The sequence below is a fragment of the Cnephaeus nilssonii genome (assembly GCF_951640355.1).
Source record: "Cnephaeus nilssonii genome assembly, chromosome: 11".
In the NCBI taxonomy this organism is placed as follows: Eukaryota; Metazoa; Chordata; class Mammalia; order Chiroptera; family Vespertilionidae; genus Cnephaeus; species Cnephaeus nilssonii.
Genome location: NC_137082.1, coordinates 60275872 through 60301851, shown reverse-complemented (window position 1 = coordinate 60301851; position 25980 = coordinate 60275872). Strand labels below are relative to the sequence as shown.

Below are 25980 nucleotides of genomic sequence, written 5' to 3'. Positions count from 1 at the left end.
GGGAAAGAAGAGGCAGACTTTTCTCCATAACACTTCTTGACTGAGTGGAAAACTGTCCATGGTAGAAATCAATGACTGTATTCAGCAGTGGTGATGAGCTTGATGTGGTTGACACAGGCTGAAAAGAATTCCTTTGGTAAAGGAAAAAGTTTAGGGACTTTCTCCAGGCTGTGCCTGGACAGGTAGTTGGTTGAATAAGCAGGTTTTACCAAAAGCCTTTCCTCTCAGGCATGAGGGATGTCATTTCCTCCTGAAACAGTAGTTCTGCATCTGATGGGAATGGCTCTATTGTGAGTGCTCAGGGGAGAGAGGAGTAACATAAAGTGGAGGCTTCTGAGAATGTTATTGGGCACTTCTGTTTCCTGATGTGTCTCTTTTGATGATTTATTTTTGTCATTTTTACCTTGAGAAAGTGTTTTTCACTGAAGGAAGATGGACAGAGTATGTTCCCACCAGAGAAGGCAGCAGCCACGTCTTCTCTAGGGAGAAATCCATAAACAGTCCATCTTGGAGGGGACAATCCACATGGGTGTGTTTGGCCTGCCAGTGCACCCCTGGGGCCCCATCAGCAAGTGTGGGCAGCTGTGGGGCTCTCTTCTGATCCCAGTTTGCACTAGAGCTTCCCTGTTTGCTCCCAGAGACACAGACTGCAGACGTCACTGCGGTGGTTGGCTCAGCAATGCCATCCGGCTCTGTCTAGCAACTTTACACAAGTTGAGATGTAGGAGAGCTCTTCTCTAGCCATCAAATGTGATATAAACTTTATCTCCTTCAATACCTGCAATAGTTGCAGTGCAGATCACATAAGGGCTCTTTCTGTTTATTGCTTCATTTCATTCCCACCTTAAATTATTTAAGACTGGCTTTGGTAATTCATCCTTAATGTCAAAGTTTTGACTTCAGATCCATTCGTAGTTCATAAGAGAAACACATTCATCTGGAACCCCAGAGAAGGCTGAAGTAAAGCCCTCTTTCCCTCTCCCCCTCCACATGTCCTAACAGGTTGTGTGTCTGAGGAATCTGTAAGTCCCTTAAAATTATTTCCATTGTCACTACTGTGCAGAGTTAACTATAATCTGGTACCTGTAATTCCAATGACTGTGACAATACATGCTGAAGCAATACTATTAAAATAACATACTTCTCTTTTAAACCAACTTTGAAGTTGTTAGCTTGAGGAATCTTGGACTGTGTTAAATACTGTGAAGGAGCACAGGCCCTAGTGTGTTAATAAGCAGAGCTCCATTTGGAGCTGTGATCAAGATGGCTAAAAATGCTATTGTCATCATATCCTTCGAATATGGTTCCAAGTGGGGTGAGCTGATTCTTGCAGTTTCTAGAGCCAGAGGACCTAACACAGCCTGGACTATAGCTTTGGGAATCCATGAGAGAGCCATAAATATTTTCTCAAAATTAAAACCAGCAAAAGACATCAAGAAAAATGTAAAAGAAATTTAAACCAATAATGCCAAACTCATACAAGCAATAGAAATACTAATAACATCTGATTTAAGAGCTGCAACAGATACTTCCAATCCAACCAAACCAAAAAGAAGGGATTGAAAAATATCTCATGCAAATTAAGTAATTTTTTGGACTCCAATCTTATCTGTGGTCTAATTCACTCCTACAATGAAAGTCAACATTAGTGTGCATAATTTTCCAGCTCCATATATACCAATGCTATTGCTGGCTAAGACACAGAAACACACAAACTCAAAATCAGGCATGCTTTCTTCATTGGAAGATTTGTCTGATCTTCACTTGGAAAATATCGAAGAAAATTTCCCAAAAATGTTCCTAGTAGCACACCAATAATTACGTTCTGAAAAGAAGTTAGGAGATTATGAAGTATGCCACCTGTGGAGAAGACTATGCTCATGAATGTACTGAATCCAGTGATAGCCATGATGTCATCCAAACTGCTAGCCGCTATTAGTAAGGTTGGAATGCCTTTCTCAGTACCATATCCTTCTCCTTGCAAATGTAGCACGGAAGGGACAACAGCAGCAGGAGGGACAGCACCTACAACAAAACCTAAAAGAAACCCCTGTTCCCAGGGAAAATTCATAAGGAAGAGGGAAATAACAGCAGTCGAACATGCCTCCATGAGGCATGGACCCATAGACAATCTTAAACAAACTCTTTTCAAACACTTCAAAGCCTGTGGATCAAGTCCAAGTCCAGGTTTTATTAGGGTAAGGGTAAGGGCAGTATTTCTTGAAGTTGAAGACCACTTGTTACCAATATGGACATGCTCACTGATATATGGAGCATTCCTAATGGTAAAACCAGCTAATAACATCCCAAAAAGAGGTGGAAGTGGAGGCACTGAAGGTATTCTAATGACTTCCAAAAGTTTCCTCCCAATTAGGTAATAATAAAAGACAATGAATAGTCCAAATAAATTTTCATCAGGGGAATGGCCAGGGCTTGAGATGGACCAGATTGTAAACCATATCATAAAAAAGTAAAACTCCAGAAAATCTGGCAGGAGTAGCAGGGGCTGGCAGACCAGGATCTCCTGGATAGGGAGCACCTAACACCACTGGGGACACTCCCCGGGCTGTGGGACACTGGCACGAAACCCACGCCATCTTGAAGGGGAGAGGGGCCTCTTCTAGGAACTCATCAACACCACCACCCAGACAGGCCTTGGACACTGCCCACAACCCGGCAGCCACTCCAGCCAAAATCCTGCTACTCCACCTGCAGACCTGCAAACCATAGGACCTTCACCTCCAAAGGTGCACAGTTTCTGCAGCAGTAAGAGGGACCTCCCCCCTCCCCAGCAGCAGACCTCCGGACACCACAGTCACATATTTCCAGCTGCTCAAGCATCCTGAGCCCACGGCTCCACAGGAAGCTTGTGGGTGCCACTGTGAACCCCTGCTGGGTGTGCTCTTATACAAACAAGGGTGCACTGCCCCAGCAGTAGAAATTTTGAATTCCCTCTTCCTGGATACCTGCCCACAGACACCTCAGTTGCGCGGCTTCAGTGCCAGGGCCCCTCAGAGTATGTCAGTGCGCCTGCTGGCAAACGCACCGTGGGTGTTCCTGTGAGCCACCACAGGGTGCACGCGTATCCAACCATGGGTGCAGCAGCAAAAACTGAGTCTTCCCACCTCACAGCTGCAGACCTCTGGACACCACAGTTGTGGTTTTCCAGCATGCAGGCCTCCTGAGCCCACCGCTCCCCAGGCAGCTCTTGGGTGCCGCCGTAAGCCCCTGCTGGGCACACGTGGTTTCAACCAAGGGCGCAAGACAGCAAAAATTGGGATATCCCCCTCCCCGGCTGCTGACTTCTGGACACCACAGTTGTGCCTTTCCAGCACGCAGGCCAACTGAGCCAGCTGCCTCATAGGTGGCTCCTGGGTGCCTCCTTGAGCCCCGGCTGGGTGTGCTCATATCCAAACAAGGGTGCACGGCCCCAGCAGTAGAAATTTGGACTTCCCCCTTCCTGGCTGCCTACCCACAGACACTGTGGTTGCATGGTTTCAGCACACAGGCCCCCTGAGGCCACCACCCCATCAGGTGACCCCCGGGTACCTCTGTGAGCTGCCACACTCGTATCTAACCAAGGGTTCAAGGCCCCGGCAGCAGAAACTCTAACATCCTCCTCCTCAGCTGCCAACCTCTGGTCACTGCAGTTGCACTGATCCAGCGTGCAAGCCCCCTAAGCCCGCTGCCCCAGCAGGCGGCCCCTGGGTGCTTCTCTGAGCCACTGCAAGGCACAACCCTGGCTGCTGGCATCCAGTCCCCGCAGTAGCACTACTCCAGAACAAGGGCCTCCTGAGCCCACTGCTCCAGCAGATGGCTCCTGGGCACCTCTGTAAGCAGCCATTGGATGTCCATATCCAACCAAGGGCGCACATCCCCCAAAGCAGAAACTGGGACTTTTCCCTCCATGGGGCCGGTGGCACACCACAATCACTCCGATCCAGTGTGTGGGCCCCACAAGCACACACCCCTTGCAGACAGCTCCTGGGCCCCTCTGTGTGCTGCCACTGGGTGTGTGCCTCTCCAACCAAGGGCACACAGCTCCCTCAGTAGGATCCATGACATCCCCCTCCTGGCTACTTACCTCTGGACAGCCTGCTGCTGGATCCTGAACCCTTTTCATGATTCAGAAAGGGAAATCACTTTGGCCAGAGTTCCACTGCCTTAATCACAGATGAGACTCCCCCACCCTCCCCACTGTCATGGGCTCCAGGCCCCTCGTAGTGAGTTGCAGAGTGAAACTAACCAGCAAGAGTCACACCACATTGGCCAAAGTCACAGTTCCTAAGCCTCAGGTCCTGAGACTCCTTCCTCCAAGGCTATGGACTCTGGAAACCCACAGTGAACACACAGAAGTGAGACCTCAGACAACCTTTTCCACAAGAGCCGGAGCCACAATCACATCCAAAACAGCTTGCACAACGAAGTTGGAGATGAGTCACATTGCTAACCCATGATGAGACTTCATCCACAAATAAGAAACTAACATTCAAGATCCAACTACATCAAGAGAACCCAAATAGCTCAAGTAGAGAGCTCTGATAGATTACCAAGCCCAGTAGACCTAAGAGATCACACCTGTAGCACCACCCCCAAAAGAACCTGCGTAGCAAAGCAGTTGGATCTAGGGCACAGAAACAAAACTTTACAGCAAAATATGGGGAGACAAAAAAGCAATCCCCAAAGGAAAGAAAAAGAGGAATCACCAGAAAGAGAGTTAAATGAAATGGAGGCAAGTAACATGTCAGAGAAAGAATTCAGAGTAATGTTTATAAGGATGCTCAAACTGCTGTATGATAAATATACACAACTCAATTAGAATTATAAGGAGCTGAATGAGAATGTCACCAACATGAAAAGGAACGAAGAGGAAATGAAGAATGACATACCTTCAATAAAGAACACAATGGAAGGCTTAAACAGTAGACTAGAAGAGGCTGAGGACCACATCAGTGAATTAGAAAACAGGGTAGGAAAAACACACACAAACACAGCAGCAACTGGAAAGAAAACTTAAAAAGCAAGAGGAAATCTTAAGAGAACTTTGGGACAACACAAAACAAAACATCTGCATAATAGGGTTACTAGAAGGAGAGGAAGTGAAGCAAGGAATAGAAAACCTGTTTGAAGAAATGACAGAAAACTTCCCTGATATTGACAAGAAAAAAAATATGCAAGTCCAAGAAGCACATAAAGTGCCAAACAAGATGAACCCAAAAAGACCAACACCAAGACACATCATAATTAAATTGGCAAACATCAACGACAAAGTTAGAATCTTAAAGGCTGCCAGAGAGAGACAGAAAGTTACCTACAAGGGATCGCCCATTAGAATATCAACTTATTTCTCAACAGAAACATACCAGGCCAGAAGGGAATGGAATGAAATATACAAAGTGATGCAAAGCAAGGGACTGAATCCAAGAATACTATACCCAGCAAGGCTATCATTCAAAATTGAAGATGGAATCAGGAGCTTCACAGACAAAAACGGGCTAAGAGTTTATTACCACCAAGACAACAATGCAAGAAATGCTAAAGGGACTGCTGTAAAAAGAAGAAACAGAAAGGCAAGAAGAAACACAAACATTAAGAATAAAAATGACAAGTACTTATCAATAATAACATTAAATGTAAATGGATTAAATGCTTCAATCAAAAGACATACGGTAGCTGAGTGGATAAGAAAACATGACCCATATATTTTGTGTCTGCAAGAGACCCACCTCAGAACAAAGGATTCACACAGACTGATAGTGAAGGGATGGAAAAAATTTTTTTCAGGCAAATGGAAATGAGAAAAAAGCTAGCATTGCAATACTTATATCTGACAAAATAGACCCCAAAGTAAAGGCCATAACAAGAGATAAGGAAGGCCACTACCTAATACTATAGGGAGCAATTCAAGAATATATAACTCTGGTAAACATATATGCACCCAATTCAGGAGCACCCAAATACATAAAACAACTCCTGGAAGATATTAAGGGAGAGATCGATAGCAATACAGTCATAGTAGGGGACTTTAACACCCCACTAACACCACTGGATAAATCCTGTAAACAAAAAATCAAAGAAACAGCAATCCTAAATGACTCACTAGATCAGATGGACTTAATTGACATCTTCAGAACATTTCACCCCAAAACTACAGAATATACATTCTTCTCCAGTGCACATGGGACATTTTCAAAGATAGACCACATATTATGACACAGGCAAAGTCTCTTCAAATTCAAGAAGATAGAAATCATAAGCATCTTCTCAGATCACAATGGCATAAAAATAGAAATCAACTACAATGAAAACAATGAAAAAAAAATCAAACACTTGGAGGTTAAATAGCATGCTATTGAACAATGATTGGGTTACCAAAGAGATCAAAGAAGAAACAAAAAGCATCCTCGAAACAAATGACAATGAAAACACAACAATCCAAAATCTATGGGACACAATGAAAGCAGTCCTGAGAGAAAAGTTCTTAGCTCTACAGGCCTACCTCAAAAAACAAGAAAAACTGGTAATAAATTATCTAACCTTGCAACTTAAATTAGAAAGAGGGCAACAAGAAAAGCCCACAGTACCCAGAAGGAAGGAGATAAAGATCAGAACAGAAATAAATGACATAGAGACCAAAAAAAAAAGCAATACAAAAGATCAATGAAACCAAGAGCTGGTTCTTTGAAAGGATAAACAAGATTGATGAACCTCTAGCCAGGCGCACCAAGAAACAAAGAGAGAGGACCCAAATAAAATCAGAAATGAAAGAGGTGAAGTAACAACTGACCCCACAGATATACAAAGGATTGTAAAAAAAATACTATGAACAACTCCAACAAACTGGACAACCTTGATGAAATGGACACATTCCTAGAAAAATAAAAGCTTCCAAAACTCAATCAGGAAGAATTAAAAAAAAAAAAAACCTGAATAGGCTGATAACTACTGATAAAATTGAAAGCTTCCAGCAAACCAAAGCCCTGGACCAGATGGCTTCACAGGGGAGTTTTACTGAACATTCAAAGAAGAACTAAACAATCCTTCTCAGACTATTCCAAAATATTCAAGAGGAAGGCACACTCCCAAGCTCTTTCTATGAAGCCAGCATTACCCTAATTCCAAAGCCACAAAGAAAGAGAATTTCAGGGCAATATCCCTGATGAACATAGATGCTAAAATCCTCAGCAAAATTCTAGCAAACCGGATCAAGCATTACATTAGAAAGATCATACACCATGACCAAGTGGGATTTATTCCAGGGATGCAAGGCTGGTATAATGTCCACAAATCAATAAATGTGATAGATCACATAAACAAATTGAGAGACAAAAATCATATAATCATATCAATTGATGCAGAAAAGGCATTTGACAAAGTCCAACACCTTTTTCTGATGAAAACACTCAGCAAAGTAGAAATAGAAGGATCATACCTCAACATAATAAAAGCCTTATGACAAACCTACGGCCAACATCATAATGGGCAAAGACTAAAACCATTTCCCTTAAGAACAGGAACAAACAGGGATGTCCACTTTCCCCACTCCTGTTCAATATAGTACTGGAAATGCTAGCCACAGTGATTAGACAAGAAGAAATAAATGGCATCCAAATTGGAAAAGAAGTAAAATTGTCATTATTTGCAGATGACATGATACTGTACATAGAAAACCCTAAAGGCTCCATCAAGAAATTATTAGACTTAATAAATGAATTCGGCAATGTAGCAGGATACAAAATTAATGCCAAGAAATCTATCGCATTTTTATACACCAATAGTGAACTTACAGAAAGATAGATTAAAAAAACAATCCCATTTACCATTAAGATACCTAGGAATAAACTTAACTAAGGAGGTAAAAGACCTCTACTCACACAACTATAGGACATTGAAAAAAGAAGACGACATAAACTGATGGAAGAACATACCATGTTCATGGATTGGTAGAATCAACATCATTAAAATGTCCATACTACCCAAAGCAATCTATAGATTCAATGCACTCCCCATTAAAATACCAACAGCATATTTCAAAGACCTAAAACAAACTCCCCCAAAATTCATCTGGAATAAAAAAAGACCCCGAATAGCTACAGCGATCCTGAGAAGAACAAAGTAGGAGGGATCTCAATACCAGATATCAAGCTGTATTACAAAGCCACTGTTCTCAAAACTGCCTGTTACTGGCCCAAGAACAGACATATAGACCAATGGAATGGAATGGAATGGAATGGAATGGAATGGAATGGAATGGAATAGAATAGAATAGAATAGAATAGAATAGAATAGAATAGAATAGAATAGAATAGAATAGAATAGGAGAACCCTGAAATTGACCCAAACCACTATGCTCAATATTTGACAAAGGAGGCAAGAACATACAATGGAGTCAAGACAATCTCTTCAATAAATGGTGCTGGGAAATTTGGTCAGATACATGCAAAAAAAAAAAAAAAAAAAAAAAAAAAGGAAACTAGACCACCAACTTACACCATACACAAAAATAAACTCAAAATGGATAAAGGACTTAAATGTAAGACAGGAAACCATAAAAATACTAGAGCAATCCACAGGCAGAGAAATCTCAGACACATGCCAAAGCAATTTCTTCACTGATACCGCTCCTAGGGCAATGGAAGCTAAAGAGAAAATAAACAAATGGGACTACATCAAAATAAAAAGCTTCTGCACAGCAAAAGAAACCATCAACAAAACAATAAGTAAGTCCACTGCATGGGAGAACATATTGCCAATGTTATCTCCGATAAGGGTTTAATCTCCAACATTCACAGGGAACTCATACAACTTAACAAAAGGAAGCTAAACAACCCAATCAAAAAATGGGCAACAGAGCTAAATAGATACTTTTCGAAAGAAGACATAGGAAGGTCAAGAGACATATGAAAACATGCTTAAAGTCACTAATCACCCGAGAGATGCAAATCAAAACGACAATGCGGTATCATCTCACACCTGTCAGAATGGCTATTATCAACAAGTCAACAAATGACAAGTGCTGGCGAGGATGCAGAGAAAAAGGAACCCTCGTGCACTGCTGGTGGGAATGCAGACTGGTGCAGCCACTGTGAAGGAACAGTATGGAGTTTCCTTGAAAAACTAAAAATGGAACTCCCATTTGACCCAGAAATCCCACTTCTAGGATATATCCCAAGAAACCAGAAACACCCATCAGAAAGGATATATGCACCCCTATGTTCATAGCAGCACAATTCACCATAGCTAAGATTTGGAAACAGCCTAAGTGCCCATCAGCAGATGAGTGGATTAATAAACTGTGATACATCTACACAATGGAATACTATGCCACTATAAAAAAGAAGGAATTCTTACCATTTGCAACAGCATGGATGGAACTGGAGAGCATTATGCTAAGCGAAATAAGTCAGTCAGAAAGATAAATATCACATGATCTCATTTGTGGAATATAATGAGCAACATAAAGTGATGAACAAAAACAGATCCAGAGACAGAGAAGCATCGATCAGATGCTCAAACTTCAGAGGGAAAGTAGGGGAGTGCGGGGGTAAGGGGGAGAGATCAACCAAAGGACTTGTATGCATGCATATGAGCCTAACCAAAGGACACAGACACCAGGGGGGTGAGGGCATGAGTGGGGTGGTGGTGGGGTTGGTGGGGCAATGGGACAATAAGGACACATATGTAATACCTTAATTTTTTTAAAAAAGAATTTTAAACTGTTAAAAAAAAAGTAAAACTCCATTTGTAATACTGTTATTCAATCTTCCTTGTGGAGGACAAGCACTTTTTGTGACCTGTGGTTTTGTTTCCTCTGTTCCTGAGAAGACAGTTTCCTCCATTTCTTCTTCTCCAGCATTACCTATCATCTTTGAGGATCTGAGGAGTTATAGATGATTGGATGTTTTTATCCTCCAAATGTTCATTTTCTAGTTCTGTGGTGTTCATGCTGTGAAATGGAGAGGTAATTGTAGTGATCCAGGCATTTAAGGATTACAGTGACTACATCTTATTAGGAGTCCTCTTATCAGATGTCTGGATAGCTTCCAGGCCAGAGTGTCTTGCTTCCTTCCGGTGGTAGCAGTGGTGACAGGGGAGACGACTGCCGCTGCAGCACGGCTGCTCCGCTAATCCCTAAAATCATATTTTGAAAAGATCTTTGGAATTGAGAAAATGTCCGACATTATCTGAAATCTTTGCTTACCCCAAAGTCATGAACAGATGGTATTGCTTTTGTATTTTATTTCCCAGTTGTCTTTGGCTAATATGTAGAACACAATTGATTTTTATGACTGACCTTGATCCCATGACCTTGCTAAATGTTATTAATTCTAGTAATTTTAGCAATAGATTCCTTACTGAGGATTTTACATAATCATGTAGCCATATTGCCTGCAAATTAAGCAGCATTATTTTGTTATTATTTTGTTCTTTCAAAAATTTGTCTTTCCTTTTTCTTAACTTACTACACTAGCTAGGATCTGCTGTACAATGTTTAATAGAAATAGCAAACGTTCCTTGTCTGTAATCTTAGGGCAGGGTGTCTCAAGCTTAGCTCTACTGAAATTAGGGCAAGATAATTCTTTGTTGTGGAAGCTGTCCTGTGTATTACAGCCCGTTTAGCTGCATCCCTGGCTTCTCACACACTAGAGGCTAATAGCATCCTTGCACTCCCCAGTGGTGACAACCAAACATGTCTCCAGAGATCGTCACATGTCCCCTGGCAGACAAAATCACCCCCAGTTGAGAACCATTAGGAAGAAAATATTCAATATATCACCATTCAGCATGACATTATAAGAATTCTTTCCAAATTATACTATGAAAAATTTCAAGCATAGAAAATATTACATTGAATACTGGTATATCCACCATCATTCTACTATAAATATTTTACTGTGCTTGGTCTGATGCAAATTTATCCATCTATCAATGTTTCTATGCATTTATCAATCTATCTTATTTTTAAACACATTTCAAAATAAGTTACAGACACCAGTACTTTCCCCTAAATGTTTCACTATGCATATCATTACCTAAATTTCAATATTTATATATTATTCACAGATTTTATTTTTATTTTTTGGCAACATTTACATATAATGAAATGGAGAAATCTTAAGCAAACATTCACGTAGTTTTGACAAATACATTCATCTTTCCTGAATGTCTTTTCAAGTCTATGCCCATTTAAAAAATGGGTTGTTTGTCCTTTTAATTAGTGAGTTCCTTTATATATCCTGAATCTGTCTTTTGTCAAATATGTGCTTTACATATATATATATATTTTTCCTGACATGTGGTTTGCTTATTTGATTTCTTAATGATCTCTGGATACACAGCCGTTTTAAATTTTGTTGGTCTAATTTATCATTTATTTTCTAAGCATTGCTGTTTCTAAGAAATCAGTGCCCATTTCCAAGTCACAAAGCTATTTGTTTTCTTCTGAAGGCCTTGTTTTAGGTTTTTAAATTAGCCTTATGATCCATTTTGGCTGAATTTTTGTGTATCCTGTGAGAGGGTTAACTTTTTTCCCCCCATATGGACATCCAATTGTTCTAGTACTATCCATTCAAAGTTGCCTTTCCACATAGGATACTTTGGCACCATTCATTCTAATTCAACATTGTTCCTTTTTTTGGTAAGATTATTTTAGATATTCTAGATTCTTTATATTTACGTATAAATTTTATAATTAGTTTATCAATTTCTACCTAAAAAGCCTACTGGTATTACGATTGGGATTGCATTGAATCTATAGATTTGTGGAAAACTGACATCTTGCCAATTCTCGTCCACCCATAGCTTATTATCCAGAAATATTGTATATCTATACATTTATTTAGCTAGTCTTTAATTTCTACCAAAAATATTTTGTAGTTTTTAGCATATGTTTTGCATATATTTTGTTAAATGTACTCATGAGTATTTTGTTTCTTGATGCTATAGGAAGTGACAGTTAAAATTATATTTTCCAATTGTTTGCTATTAATAAAAATATAATTGATTTTTATGTAATCTTGTTATAACCTTGCAAATTATCTATTTTAATAGCTGAGGATACCTGAGGCTTTTCTATATCAATAATCATGTAATTTGCAAACATAGTTCATTTTATTTTTTAAAAATATTTTTATTATTTTAGAGAGAGAAAGGGAGATAGAAACATTGATGACAGAGAAACATCATTGATCGGCTACCTCCTGCATGACCCTTACTGGGGAGAGCCCGAAACCCGGGTATGCGCCCTGACCAGGAATTGAACCATGACTTTTTGGTTTCTGGGTCGATGCTCAACCACTGAGATACACCAGCTGGGCAATTTCTTATTTTCTAATCTTTATGCTTTTTCTTGCCTTTTGCATATATGGTAAAATGTTGAATTTTATAAAAATTCACAAATGGGTATTGAACTTTGTCAAATGTCTCTTCTGTAAGAAAAATTTAAGCTCCTACTAAAAGCTTGTGCAGACAGAGCATCAAATTTGGGAAATAGTGCTTACTTATTCAATCTATCCCCTACCCACAACCACCCACCATGACCGAGGTGTACATGTGGATTCTGAACAAGACCACCACCTGGCTAGTAAGTGACAGAGACTTACAGGGCTAAGACACAAACCTCCCGATGTTCAAGCTCCTGTTCTTTCATCAGCACCATGGTGGCTGCAGAGTAGTTAAATATAAGAATTCTCATAGCAATGCTTTTATTTTTTATTTTTATTTTCATTAATAAAATGCAACATACATATTATACTGAACAATAAAAGCTGATGGGACAAAATAATCATTAAGTTTTAAGGTGGGAGACAACATAAAACATTGGCATTCCTTGTGACATACCATTTTTCAATTAAATCACAGTTTTAGAAAATAGTTGAAAAATGCCTGAAAGAAAATGTGTTATTTTAAAGTTAAGGCGCATATGTATGTAAACCTACTGAAAATGCTTGAAACATTTCAATCCATGTTATGTAATTTTTTATTAAGTGATATATTTATGGAAAAGAGTTGAAAATGCCTATCAGAAACTAGGAACTATTCAATCCCACAATTTATAATCTTTTCAGGCATGTGATACATTTGTGAAAAATAGTTGAAATATGCATGATAAAAGAAGGGTCATGTTAACCTAATCCTACTTTTCAGTCACTTGCGATAGAGGAAAAGCAGTTGAAAAATGCCTGCAAGAAGAGATGACCATTAATCCCTACACTTGAAAAACTGCATCTCAGTATGGTTAAACACACAGGACAATGACCAAGGGACAGGAACTCTCTCAAAGCATACCAGATAACAGTTACAGAGTATTTTTGGCTTCAAGCTTTTGCTAAAAATATTTTACATTATTAAATGTATATTATTAAGTGTACACTGAAAGCTAACTGAAGTTACAAATAATAAGACTCAGGGACAGTTTGTAACAAAAGTTGTTAAAGTCCATTAATTTTGTCCCAAGAAAGGCAAGTGAGGTAGTTTATACTGTGTATACATTATAAAGAAATTAACATTCCAGTTTGTTTGAAGGTCATTCACTCCAAAAATTATATCCCCAAGTGAGCTGCTTAGCAAAGGGATTCTCTTTTGCAGAATAAAAGAAAAAGTGAGCCAGTTCTAGTGTTGTTGTTTTTTTTTTTTAAATGAATAAGTGTTCCTAAAATGTTAATTTTCTCTAGTTCTTTCCTGGATATTATTTTCCTAACTGTACACCAAAGGCAGTAGGGGTGAGGTGGGTTGTGAAGGTATTAAAATCAGAATTTAAAAGCCCAGTCTGATGGCTTTTGTTTGCAAATATACTATTCATTTTTACAGATTGCCATAACTATTTTAAAACAACTCTTGATAAGGCAAGAATAGTTTTTCAATACTTAGGTGGCATGCATTTTTAAATTTCAATTGTAAGGGTTTGTTTATTCTTTAAAGATAAAATTAGTAAAAAAAAACCCAAAAAACAAAACCCTCTTTATTCACATAAAATTCTTCTGTGTGTCTATTGAAAATTCTTCTCTAATCAGTTAACCCTATGACTAAGAATAAAAGTTATCATTGGATAATGCTATTGGTATTGACGTGGCCTTCTATATAATACAGTTATTTGAAAGTTGTCACACATCCTTGAATACATTAGAGTGATTAATTTAAAGTAATTGACTCAGTTAAGTCTCTGACCTATGAAAACACACAAAGTGGCAAAGAAATTCAGGAACTTACTGTTTTTACCTGTCATCTGTTAGCCATTTATTTAAAACTGATGACAAGTGAGGTAAATCTTGAAATCCTTAGAACTTATGTATAGGTTCTAATGTATTTTCAGTCAAAAGAAATGAAAATTCCTAAATAAAAAACTGAATGACTAGATTCATGAATATTCTATATCAACAATTTATTCTAAATGATAAGAAATACAATGAGATAAATCAATCATTATTTTCATATATACATAGAAGTGTAAGGTAGTTAATTTGAAGAATTTCTTCCATGTGTGTAGGCATATATTACTGCCATCTTATGTCTTGGAACTTAGCAACAACATAAAGTGAAATGTTTATTCCTGTTGTTTAAATTGCAAAAATGATAAAAGCATTTTTCAGACTCTTGAAATTCATTATGTAAACTCATATGTCATCAATTACCCACATACCAAAAGCTATTGAAATGTAAGTCTAAACTTACAGAACATGCTTCTTTCCTAATGCGTTTTCAGGAAAAGAAAATGAGAATTCTCAAACAAATAAAATGAATAGATATTTGAGTTTTCTACAAAAATGTAACAAAATCTTAATGACCAGAAACTGAATTATCTACATGTTGAATATAAGCAATGTTTTTATAGACATCAAGGCATAATGCAGCATATAAAAATTTCTTGTATATGTGGGCTTTAATTATTATCACATTATGTTTTGAGGCTTGGTAAAAGCAGATATGTTTTCTGCAATTGTGAGCAATTTTGTCTCTTGTTTGAACTGCAAGAGAATCATTTGAGTGTCAAAGCTCATTAAAACTAATACAAAGTCAACAAAATACCAATCTGTGGATTCTAATCCAAAGCATGTGGGATAAATGACACGTCGGCCCCATTTCTAGCTCACCCCAGAAGGACTATATCTGCATTCTCAAGATGAAAGGCAGAGCTGTCTGACCCGTCTGCATATTTTAGATTTGCTTTCAATTACAATCATGGGGACTGTGTGTTCTTATCAATTTTAGGTCTGAAAATGGCTCCACAGGATCTTGATAGCGAGACAGTTTTCCGCTTACAAAATATGCATCTGATTTTAAAACCTGATGCTAATCCCCAGTGCTTGGCCATGACTATGATTGATGAACAGAAACAAAACCTGCTTTTACAGCATGAAAATCTGAATGTAACGGTATTTTTAAGCACTCTTGGATAAAGGCAGTTCTGTATTTTTAAACCGGGGTTGCAGAAGTGACTATCTACAGTTGTAAAATATAAAAAGTGATATGTTTGATCAGAAAAGGAAATCAATGCCCGGCACATGGAAAGCTATTAATTGAGCACCATAATCATGATGAGAAAAATAGAGGCTCTGTGACTTTTGACTACACAGAAGGTTATGAAAACACAAGAATACTCTTTGTCAAACTAAGCTTGCCTAGGGGGCCCTGTGCTCATAAGGGAATAAGCTTTATAAGTGTAAGTTTTCACCAGTCCAAGAAAAAGAAATGTTCATTTGCACCAGAATTCTGATTATCATGATACAGTACAACGTACATAATAGTACAGTGTCTTTAAACAGAAGTGTCTCCGCCTCCAATTCAGGAGTAAGTCAGAGCATAAATAGTGTAGTGTAACTTTAGAAACTGATTCCACTGGAAAGTAGAGCTGAATTATTGTACAGAGTGGAAGTTACTGATATTTCTGGCATTCTTGCTTAAACAGGACAATATATGTATATATAGCATAAGTATAAAAAAGTCTTTTTTCCCACCTCTTGTGTTTGGTAGCATTTGCTACACAGAGAAGTGTTTCTTATCCTTAGATACAGGATCAAGTTCATTTCTGCTGTAGCCAACAGACTAGAAATGATCAGAATTCCTGTTCTCGATTGGTCTCTCTTCAGAAGGATCATGACCTCTTTCTTGCACTCTCATCAAGGAACTGTCATGAGAAAGCTTTAGTTCAAATGGTTAGCCATATCCTCTTCCATAGTTCACGCTGATAATGCTGGGAGACACCACTTAGGCTGAGAAACACCACAAGGGTTATAGGAACAAACATGTCAAAAGCAGCCTTTTCCCCCCTGACTTAATGTAGAATTTTCTTGGCATATTAAACATAACAGCTGCCATCTTGAGGGCATTTCAAAAACTTGATTGGGGTTTAATGACCCATTCTGCTTGAGGATTTACATGATATACATCCAATATGTAAGCATCTGGATCCAAGCAATGCTGTCCTAAGGAAAGAGAAAATCAGAGCATGTTTTTAAGAGTGAACACTTCTGAGTGTGTGTGTGCATGTATGTGTGAGTTTGTAAGGTTTCAATAAGGCTAATATAGTTCTCTTAGCCAAAAGTAAGTACACTAAGCACTTTCTTTATTGTTTTTAGAGTTGAGTACGTTAGTTATTAAATACTTCCACGCCCTTACTGATCACTGGACAAGCAATAAACAATTAAAATATATAATGAAACAAAAAATGTAGATGGCAAACGTCAGTGTACTTACACAAATCTAGAAAGTATAGCCCACTACTGTAATTATATGTGCTATGTTTTTATATGACTGGCAACACTGGCTTGCTTACACTGGCATCACCACAAATACATGACTAATGTGTTCTGCTATATATGACAGCTACAATGTCACTAGGCAGTAAGAATTTTCCTGCTCCAATATAATCTAATGGGACCACCATCATATATGCAGTCAATTGTTGACCAAAAACATGACTGTAGATACATTTTAAAGATTCTTATCAAAGCTTGCCTGTCTTCCTTCCTTCCCTCCTTTCTTTGTTTCTTCCTGGCTGTTAAGTACTTAAAAATAAATCCCATGCGAAATTGTGGAAAATACAGATATATCACCACAGGCAAATTGTTTCCTAGATTCACCACATCTATTAGCAAAAATATGGCAAGGACTTGTTTCAGGTATAAAATGATCATTTATAATGTAATACATGTCCTCTAATGGTTTTACAGATAGTAACTTGACCAGGACTAGAGAAGATTAAAAAGCAAACTCATTTTAATTTCTTTATGATGGATGCAATGCCCATAGGCAGAAGATCTGGAAATAACAACAAAAAGATCATTCTATGTGATAAAATACATGTGAAAAATTTTATATACAGTGTGTTTGAAATGCATATTAAAGTCTCAGGCAAAACTACCAAGATCTGACTGCTTGCTTGAGTCATTCATTTATCGAATACTTATTGAGAGTTATTATGTTCCAGAAATGATTATCGGGCTGGGGCTACAGCAATACATCAGACAGTCAAAAGTACTTACCCTATGGATGCTTACATTCTAAAAGTGGTAAAGGCAACCAGCAAATAAGCTAGTATAATGTAAAGCAAGTCTGGTAGTGATGAGAACATTAGAGAACAACCAAGCGCGGAATGAACATAGTGAAGATATAATCCAGGAAGGTCTCATTGAAAAGGTGATATTCATCAAAGGCCTGCATGAGCCAAGGGAGCAATGAACAATCTGAAAGAGAGAGTTCTAGGCAAAAGTCAGCAAATGCAAAGACTCAAAGCAGAGTGTGCCCAGTGATTGAATACACAAGATTGGTGTTTGAGGGAAAGTCTGGATATAAATGTGAGAGGCATCAACATACAGGTGTATTCAAAGCAATGAGATAAACTGAGCTCCCCAAGGAAGTTAAGTGTAGATAAAGAAGAGGTGGAAGGACAGAACCCTACAGCTCTCCAATCTTAAGAGGCAGAGAGGATAAGTAATGGGCACAAGACATCCATGAGTAGCCAGCGTGAGACCAGATGAAAATGTTTTTCAAAGAAGGGAAAGATCAACTCAGGTAGTTATAAAGACAGGCTGAATTGTTGGCTTTCACAAGGTAAGAGTTCTCCGGTGACCTAGACAAGAGAGCAATTTTGATTTAAGTGCTGAAAGCTAAAGCTTGACTGGAGTGGTTTCAAGAGCGAACAAGAGGAAGAAATGGAAGTTTAGACAACTGATTCTAGGAGTTTTTGCTGTAAAGCAGAACAAAAATGGGCATTGACTGGAAGGGGGTCAAGAGAGAATTTTGTAAAAATGAGAGACATGCCCTGGCTGGTGTGGTTCAGGGCATGCACTAAAGGTTGGCGGTTCTATTCCTGGTCAGGGCACATGCCTGGGTTGTGGGCTTGATCCCCAGAAGGGAGGTATGCAGGAGGCAGCCCATCCATGATGTTTCTCATCCATGTTTCTCTCTCTCTCTCTTACTCTCTCCCTTCCTCTGTCTCTCAAATCAATAAAAACCAAATTTAAAAAATGAGAGACATTACCAAATTTTTATGTAGATAGAAATGATGCAGTTGGAGGGAAAGTTGATGATACAAGAGAGAATGGGGGAATACCTGGATCAAGGTCCTAACTGGGCAGGGGGAACATAAAGTGAGACAAGAGTGGAAGAGTTGGTCTTATATAGGAGCACAGATATTTCCTCTGGACTGTGAGGAAGGCAAGCAGAAGACACAGACACAGAAGATATGGGCACAGAAGAAAGTAGAGGGAATTTTCTTTAAATTCCTTTTTCACCGTCAGGGAAACAGGAAGAATGAAGTTGGGCTACTAGTGAAAATAGGGAAGTTAACTAAATGTTCCATGATGTTCTTTCCTTTGTTTTTCATGAATCTCCAGAAAGAGATTTTCCAACTTTGAGGCACATTTAAAAGATCCAAAAGTCTACTCTATATAAACTAAAATATTCACATTTAAATTCTGAAAATATTTTAAGAAAGTCATACTGTTTTTACATGAGATTAAAAAATCAAAAAGTCACTGATTTTGAGTTTATATCTAAGAAACTTGTAAAATATACTTTTATAATAATAGCATCATGTTTCTCTTAGAGTAATCAGAGAATTTAGGAGTGAAAATGTTAAAGAATCCTTACCTATATTTCCTCCAATTTCATATAACCTTTGGTTCTGAATTTTAATGCATTCTGAAGAACCATGACTGAAAAAAAGAGAAAGCAACATAAGTTTAACCCTTTTATTATCAGAGGTTAATCTGTAGATTAAATAACCATGGCAACAAACAATTTATTCTGCCTTGAGTGAAACACACCCCACAAATCATTATGACTGAAGTTATGATAAAAACAACTTTTTTTTTTAACACAGACAAGCATCTGAAGCACCGAGAGGATGGATGATATGGGGCTTCCACAGCAACTGGGGCCCATTTATCCACAACTGTCAGCTCCACTTAAGGGAGGTAACTGCTACTGACATATCACACTGGCCAAGGAGCAGCTAGGTGCTTCATTATGCCTAGTCATTGGCCCATCACTCTTAGTTCAAAAAAAGTCAGGTTTCATTTCCATATTTGCCAAAAACTGAATGGGATTCTCTCCTCAGCCCATGTCACATTTCTAAGCTTGGCTAATTAATGCTTTGCTACTGTCTAACATTTCATTGCATGACTTTGCCTTATAATAAAAGTAAGTCAGAGAAAATGATTGCCCAATGACATTTTTCTACCCCAGACTAGAATGCTGGGGTAGAAGAGTCTGGAAAGACCATTTCTGATCTCTATCCCACTTCAGGAATGACTTTCAGCTTGATTTCTTCAAAAATTATGTTCTCACTTTATCGTGAGGAAGAATATGTACATTCTCATTTGTTTAATTAAACTTTTTGATATAATTGTAAATTTGCATGTAGTTGTAAGAAATAATACAGACAGGTCCTATGTGTCCTTTACCCAGTTTCCTCTAATGGAAAAGTCTTTAAAGACTAGTGCAATATCACAACCATGATGCTAAGTGATTCAGTCAAGATATGGAACATGCCCTTGCCAGTGTTGCTCAGCAGTTAGAGCATCAGCCCACACACCTAAAGGTCACAGGTTCAATTCCCGGTCAAGGACAAGTATCTAGGTTGCAGGTTCAATCCCCAGTTTGGGTGGGAGGCAACCAATCCATGTGTCTCTCTAACACTGAAGTTTCTCTCTCCCTCCCTCTCTCTCTCTCTCCCCCTCCTTCCCTTCTACTCTCTCTAAAATCAATGGAAAAAAATATCCTTGGGTGAGGATTAACAACAACAACAAAAAAGAGAGTACATTTCCATCACCACGAGATCCCTCCTTTCCCCTTTATAGTCACCCCCACTCTCTCTTCCTGTCCCTATCCATAACCCATCCGCTATCCCTCTATCTACATTTCTATAAATTTGTCACTTAAAAATGTTATGGAAATGGAAATGGAAATGTACAGTATGGAATTCTTTTGTATTAGCTTTTTTCCATGGGTATAAATCCCTGGATATTCATCCAAGTTGCTGACTTTTATTGCTGAGTAGCATACCATGGTATGTACGTGCTGTAGTTTGTTTAGTCATTTGCCTGTTAGAAAACACCTGGGTTTTTTCCAGTTTTTATTATTATAAAGAAGCTGCTATAAGTATTTGTACACAGCATTTTGTGGGAACATGGTCTTAATTTCTTTGAGATAAATGCCCAGGAGTGTAAATGCTGGGTTCACATGTTGCATAAGAAACTATCAAACTGTTTTACAGAATGACTGTACCATTTCACATTCCCATCAGCAATGAACGAGTAATCAAGTTTCTCATGTTTTTGCCATTATTTGGTATTATCAATATTTTTTTATTTTAGCCATTCTTATAGGTATTAAATAATTAAAGACACTGAACGTTTTTTCATGTGCATATTTGTCACCTGCATATCCTTTCTGGTGATAAAAAGGAGCAAGCAATAAAAATAAATTTGTATTGATTTTTGTTGTTTGTTTTTACTGTTGAGTTTGAGTCTTCTTTACATATTCTAGATACTAGACCTTTTTGAATATGTGGTTTGTAGATACTTTCTTCAAGTCTTCAGCTTGTCTTTTCATCCTTTTTATTGGTTCTTTCAGTGTATATTTCAATTTTGATAAAGTCTAATTTATAAATTTTTATCTCTTATGGATCATGCTTTCAATGTTAAGTCTAAGAATTCTTCAGTAGCCTTATATCACAAAAGTTTTGTTGTAAGCAATTTTCCAAAAGTTTTTATGTTTTACACTTAATTTTGTTATCCATTTTGGGTTAATTTTTGTATAAAATGTGAGGTTTAGATCAAGGGTCATTTCTGGGTTGTTTTTTTGTTTTGTTTTGTTTGCTTTGTTTTTGGTTCATGGATGTCCAAATTTCTTTCTACAAAAGGTATACATGAGCATATAGAAACAACTCTGTAAGTAGAAATCTATTGGATGCCCAAATCCCTCGAATGGAATTTCAAGTCCCTCTATTACTGCCCAGGGGTAACTATTAACAGTGTTGTAGGTGTCAGGGCCAGCAGCAGAAAGGAGTAAATGTTTGGGCCTCTGTCTACTCTTCTTTTTTTTAATGTAAGCTTTATATGTATGAACTTACATAGTACTAATCATGCAAAAAGTGTATACATCATGTAACCAGCTTCCATATCTAAAAAATGAACTTTTCAGCATTATTTACAATAGCCAAAATATGGAAACAACCTAAGTGTCCATTAATGGATAGATTGATAAAGAAAATGTGATATATATATATATAATGGAATATTATTCAACCATCAAAAATGATACCTTGCTATTTGCAATAAAAACATGGATGGAGCTTCAGGGCATTATGCTAAGTGAAATAAGTCATACAGAGAAAGACAAATAGCATATAATCTCACTTATATGTGGAATCTAAAAATACAAAAACAAAACCACCACCACTGCCGGAAGCCAATTCCAGCATGTCATAATTGCAAGAGTTTCATTGAAAGATTGATGGAACTTGGGGACTCAACAAGGGCTGAGTCACATATGTTATTGCCTTTTGGGAATGGCTAAAGGCATTTCCCCAAACCTGAAAGGATGATTGCTTGCTGCCAGACAGCTCAGGGCATCTTAATCTACATGTTATTGCCTCCTACTGGCCAAACATCTGAACAGCTGCAGGCAATTCCCCATTCTGACAATGGATTCTGTACCTAAGCCTCCCCTTTGATGTATATATCTCCACCTTGCCTTAGGACAAATTGTGTTAATAAAAAGCAAGGGGTCCTGAGATAAGGAGAACTTAGTTCCTTTAGCTAAGTCTTCTCTGACTCTCCAGGATGCCTTTCAAAATTATGTTTCGTCTCTGGACTCTTGACTAATTTACGCACAGCTCCTTTTCCAGGTTCCTGAACTCTTCTAGATGCCAGATCAAGACCACCGGCGTTACACCACAACAGAAAAACAGTCTCACAGATATAGAGAAAAGATTGGTAATTGCCAAGGTAAGGGAGTGGGGTGGGGAGAATGGGTGAAGGGGGTACAAACTTCCAATTATAAAATAAATAAGTCATGGTGATATAATGTACAACATTATGGTATATTTGAAAGTTACTAAGAGAGTAGATCTTAAGTTTTCATCATAAGAAAAAAAATGTAACTATGTACAGTGACAAATATTAACTAGACTTATTGTGCTGATAATGTTGCAATATATACAACTCTCAAATTATTTTGCTATATGCCAGAAATGAATGTTATATGTTAATAATACCTAATTTAAAAAAAAAAGAAAATAAAGAATCCCACTTGTAGAAATTCCTTTAAATAACCCAAAACTTCTGTTACTGACAATTCTCTGGCCTATTAACTTCTTATTCTGCTTTTGACTTTTCACTTATTGGTAAAGTTTCCAAAGCAACTGGTTCTAATTTTTCAAAAAGGCCAAATTTGTAAATTCCTGGAACGTTACTCTCTGATAAAAATTCATCATCTTTGTACAGAGACCTTTATTCACATTTACTCACCTGTTCTCATATTGAAATTTTGCCAGTATGTCTTTGGCTTTGGTTTGACTACTGAGCTGAATGGCCATAGAAACCTTCGAGAGACGTGGAGCATGGACCCTTATGACGCCTTCTGGCACATCAGACTGACAATGGGGAAAAATTAAGTACATTCTGTCAAACTAGGATGAACATCAATCAGTTCAATGATTGCACTTAAGAGATATAAAAACCAGTGGCACTCTGAACTAGGAAAACAGGTAAACATGACTAATATTTAACCAGAATGAAACACTGTTTTCTTTTTAACTGGAGATTTGATAACACTTAACCTGGAATTTTACTGTTACCACAAGCTTAGGTCATATATAATGCCTTAAAAATCATGAGAGGAGTAGAACTGAGTTATAACAAAACAACTAAAGTTTCTATTACTGCATTTTTTTTTGAACAATGTTCTAAATAAGCCTACTGTACACAGAGTTCTATATTTCAATACATTTTAATATCAACCTAAAAAAGTCAAGGATCGATTAGGAAATATGACGTTTTAAATATCCCTTTGCTTTAGCCAGCCCAAAGGTAACTCCAGATGGACACTTGAGACTTGATCCCTCCACGTGTGTTAATAACACTGTGAAGGGCAGACATGGACTGCTACTGGGAAAGAAAATGTCTCTGCTTTTATGTAACAGAATTGGCTTGGGGACTCTGGAACTCCCATCTAAATGAAATATTTAAAAATGTTGCTCTCTAATTAATAGACATTTCTGTTTTGTCAGGATTGACTGGAAAATTCCTTTGTTTCAAAATTTTGAGTTGTTTTAATGATTAATTCTCTAACTAGAGATGAATAGAAAGTTTCTATTTGTTTGAGGGTCTGGCTACTCCTCAGGTAAATCTGTATGTTCTCAAAAGGTGAAATTGCTGATGTAGATTTATGTGAACTGATTCAATATTTACCCTAGAAGGGATATTATGTGTTAAATTGCATTCCCCACAAAGGTATGTTGAAGTCCTCACCCCCAATACCTGAGAATATGACCTTATTTATGGGGTCATTGCAGATATAATAGCTAAGATGAGCTCATACCAGAGTAGGGTAGGCCCTTAACCCAGTGTGACTGGTGTCCTTACAAGAGGAGAAGAAACAGGGACACATACACAGGATGAATGCATATAAAGGCAGAGGCAGAGGTTGGAATGCACTGACAAGCTAAGGAATGTCAAATACTGCTGGCATTATGAAAATCTAGAAATGAAGTCAAGAATAGGTTCTGGTTTCATGGCCCTCAGAAGAAATCAACCAAACCAACTCCTTGATTTTGGACTTTTAGACTCCAGAACTGTGGGGAGTGAATTTCTATTGTTTTACTAGTAAGTCATCCGGTACTAGAAAACAAATACAAATTTTAAAATAGGGTCGATTTTTATAGGACTATTCTACCATTCCCAGCAGAACCAGGAGAGCATGGTAGGAAATGCACATACAAGATTTAGACCTTGAATGGGGCAGAGTGCCCCTGCTTCGTTGCAGCCAAGATTGTATTCTTAAGCTACCCTTGTTCATTTCATGTCCCGCCCCTTCCAGGTGTCCAGAAGCCTCTGTAAGATAAATTCCATACCCCTGACATTATCGAACCTGTGATCATAAAAATCACATTTCCTTCTAATTTCCACCTGTGTGGAGGTGCCTAACCACACATTTTGAATCACCATTTAGTTGTGCTACAATAAAAATGTCAAGTTTGAAGGATATATCATGACCAAAATTATACACAGATATTCTGGACGTAACCAGGGAATACTATGTAGGAAGTTAATAATCACAGATGAAAGGAAATTATTTTTTTTCTTACCATTCTTCTTAAAGAGGGCGATTTTTGTAGTACCTTTGAAGTCTTGGGGCTTGTAACCTAAATAAAACACATTTAGTTTTTAGGATTAATATTGGAAAGACAAGCATATGCTGCTGTTGAAAGTACAAACTGGTACAATCTTTATGGAAAATATTTTGGAATATTTACCAAATTAAAAAATAAATATGTACTTTAATCCAGCAATTCCAAATTTACAAATTTATCCTACAAATATACTTCATTTTTTAAAAATGACATAAAACAAGTTTATTCACTGATGTAAAACTCTTAATAGCAAAAGACTGGACACCATCTAACTGTTCAATAATATGAGGTAGCTTAAATAAATTATGATGTGTCTATGAAATATCGTGCAAAAGAAGCAGAGAAGAAGGCTTTGTGGACCGATGTGGAATAATCACAAAGATGCAGGACAGTGTTTTATGTGTGTTATATCATTCATAGAAAAAAGGGGGGAGGACATTTACTCATATCTGCTTGTATGTGCATAGTTTTTTCCGGAAGTATATACTAGTACACCTGCAAGTTCCTGTGGACATACAACCTGCATTGGTAGCATCATTTGTCTCTGGGAGGGGAAGTCAAGGTATCCAATTTTTATCCTATTGTCTTTCTTACCTTTTGAATTTTTTAACCTTTCCATAAACTGTCTATTCCAATAAAAGTTAAGAATTAAAAACATGGTATAGTACAATAGAACTGCAGAAAGACTATTTCTTCATCTTTAAGTGTTGCTTCCATGATACTTATAACTTTTAAATTCTGCTTGGTTCTAATTTACAATTAAAAAATTTGTATTCATATAGCATTATACAATTTACAAAGTGCTTATACACATTATATGAGTTGATGCTAATGATAACTCCGTGAGACAGAAAACATTACTTCCTCCTCCCCCACTCCAATTTATAATAAACCTGAGATTCAAATAAAGACTAATTCACCAAGGCTCCTATGGCAAAGCCTGACCTGACCTCAGTTTCAGCTCTGAACATAACATACTTTTGCCATTAATATTGTTCACAGTGAAAATGGCAGAGTAAGGAATTCAAAAGACTGTCCCTTCATAAAAGCAATGAATAAAGTGGCAAAAATGGTCAGTATCAACTTTTTCAGAACTCTGGATACTAACCCGGAGTTTGCAACCA

The 25980-nt window shown here is 37.7% G+C and overlaps 1 protein-coding gene and 1 pseudogene across 5 annotated transcripts in view; both read right to left on the bottom strand.

The window, feature by feature from the left end:
- Window positions 1–1193: 1193 nt before the first annotated feature.
- On the bottom strand, window positions 1194–2582 carry LOC307106739 (sodium/hydrogen exchanger 9B1-like; annotated as a pseudogene). Its single transcript has one exon. The product of its transcript is annotated as a sodium/hydrogen exchanger 9B1-like (transcript).
- An 11781-nt stretch (window positions 2583–14363) lies between these two features.
- The window catches only part of ARHGAP28 (Rho GTPase activating protein 28), a 143629-nt gene continuing 132012 nt past the window's right edge, over window positions 14364–25980 (bottom strand). For all 4 annotated transcript variants that reach the window (XM_079783398.1, XM_079783397.1, XM_079783399.1 and 1 more), the window contains 4 exons: window positions 24812–24868; window positions 22974–23098; window positions 19090–19154; window positions 14364–16421 (listed from right to left, as the gene is read on the bottom strand). In XM_079783398.1, coding sequence (XP_079639524.1) covers window positions 16327–16421; window positions 19090–19154; window positions 22974–23098; window positions 24812–24868 — 342 coding nt within the window. In that variant the 3' untranslated portion in view covers window positions 14364–16326. The remainder of the gene's footprint in view (window positions 16422–19089; window positions 19155–22973; window positions 23099–24811; window positions 24869–25980) is intronic.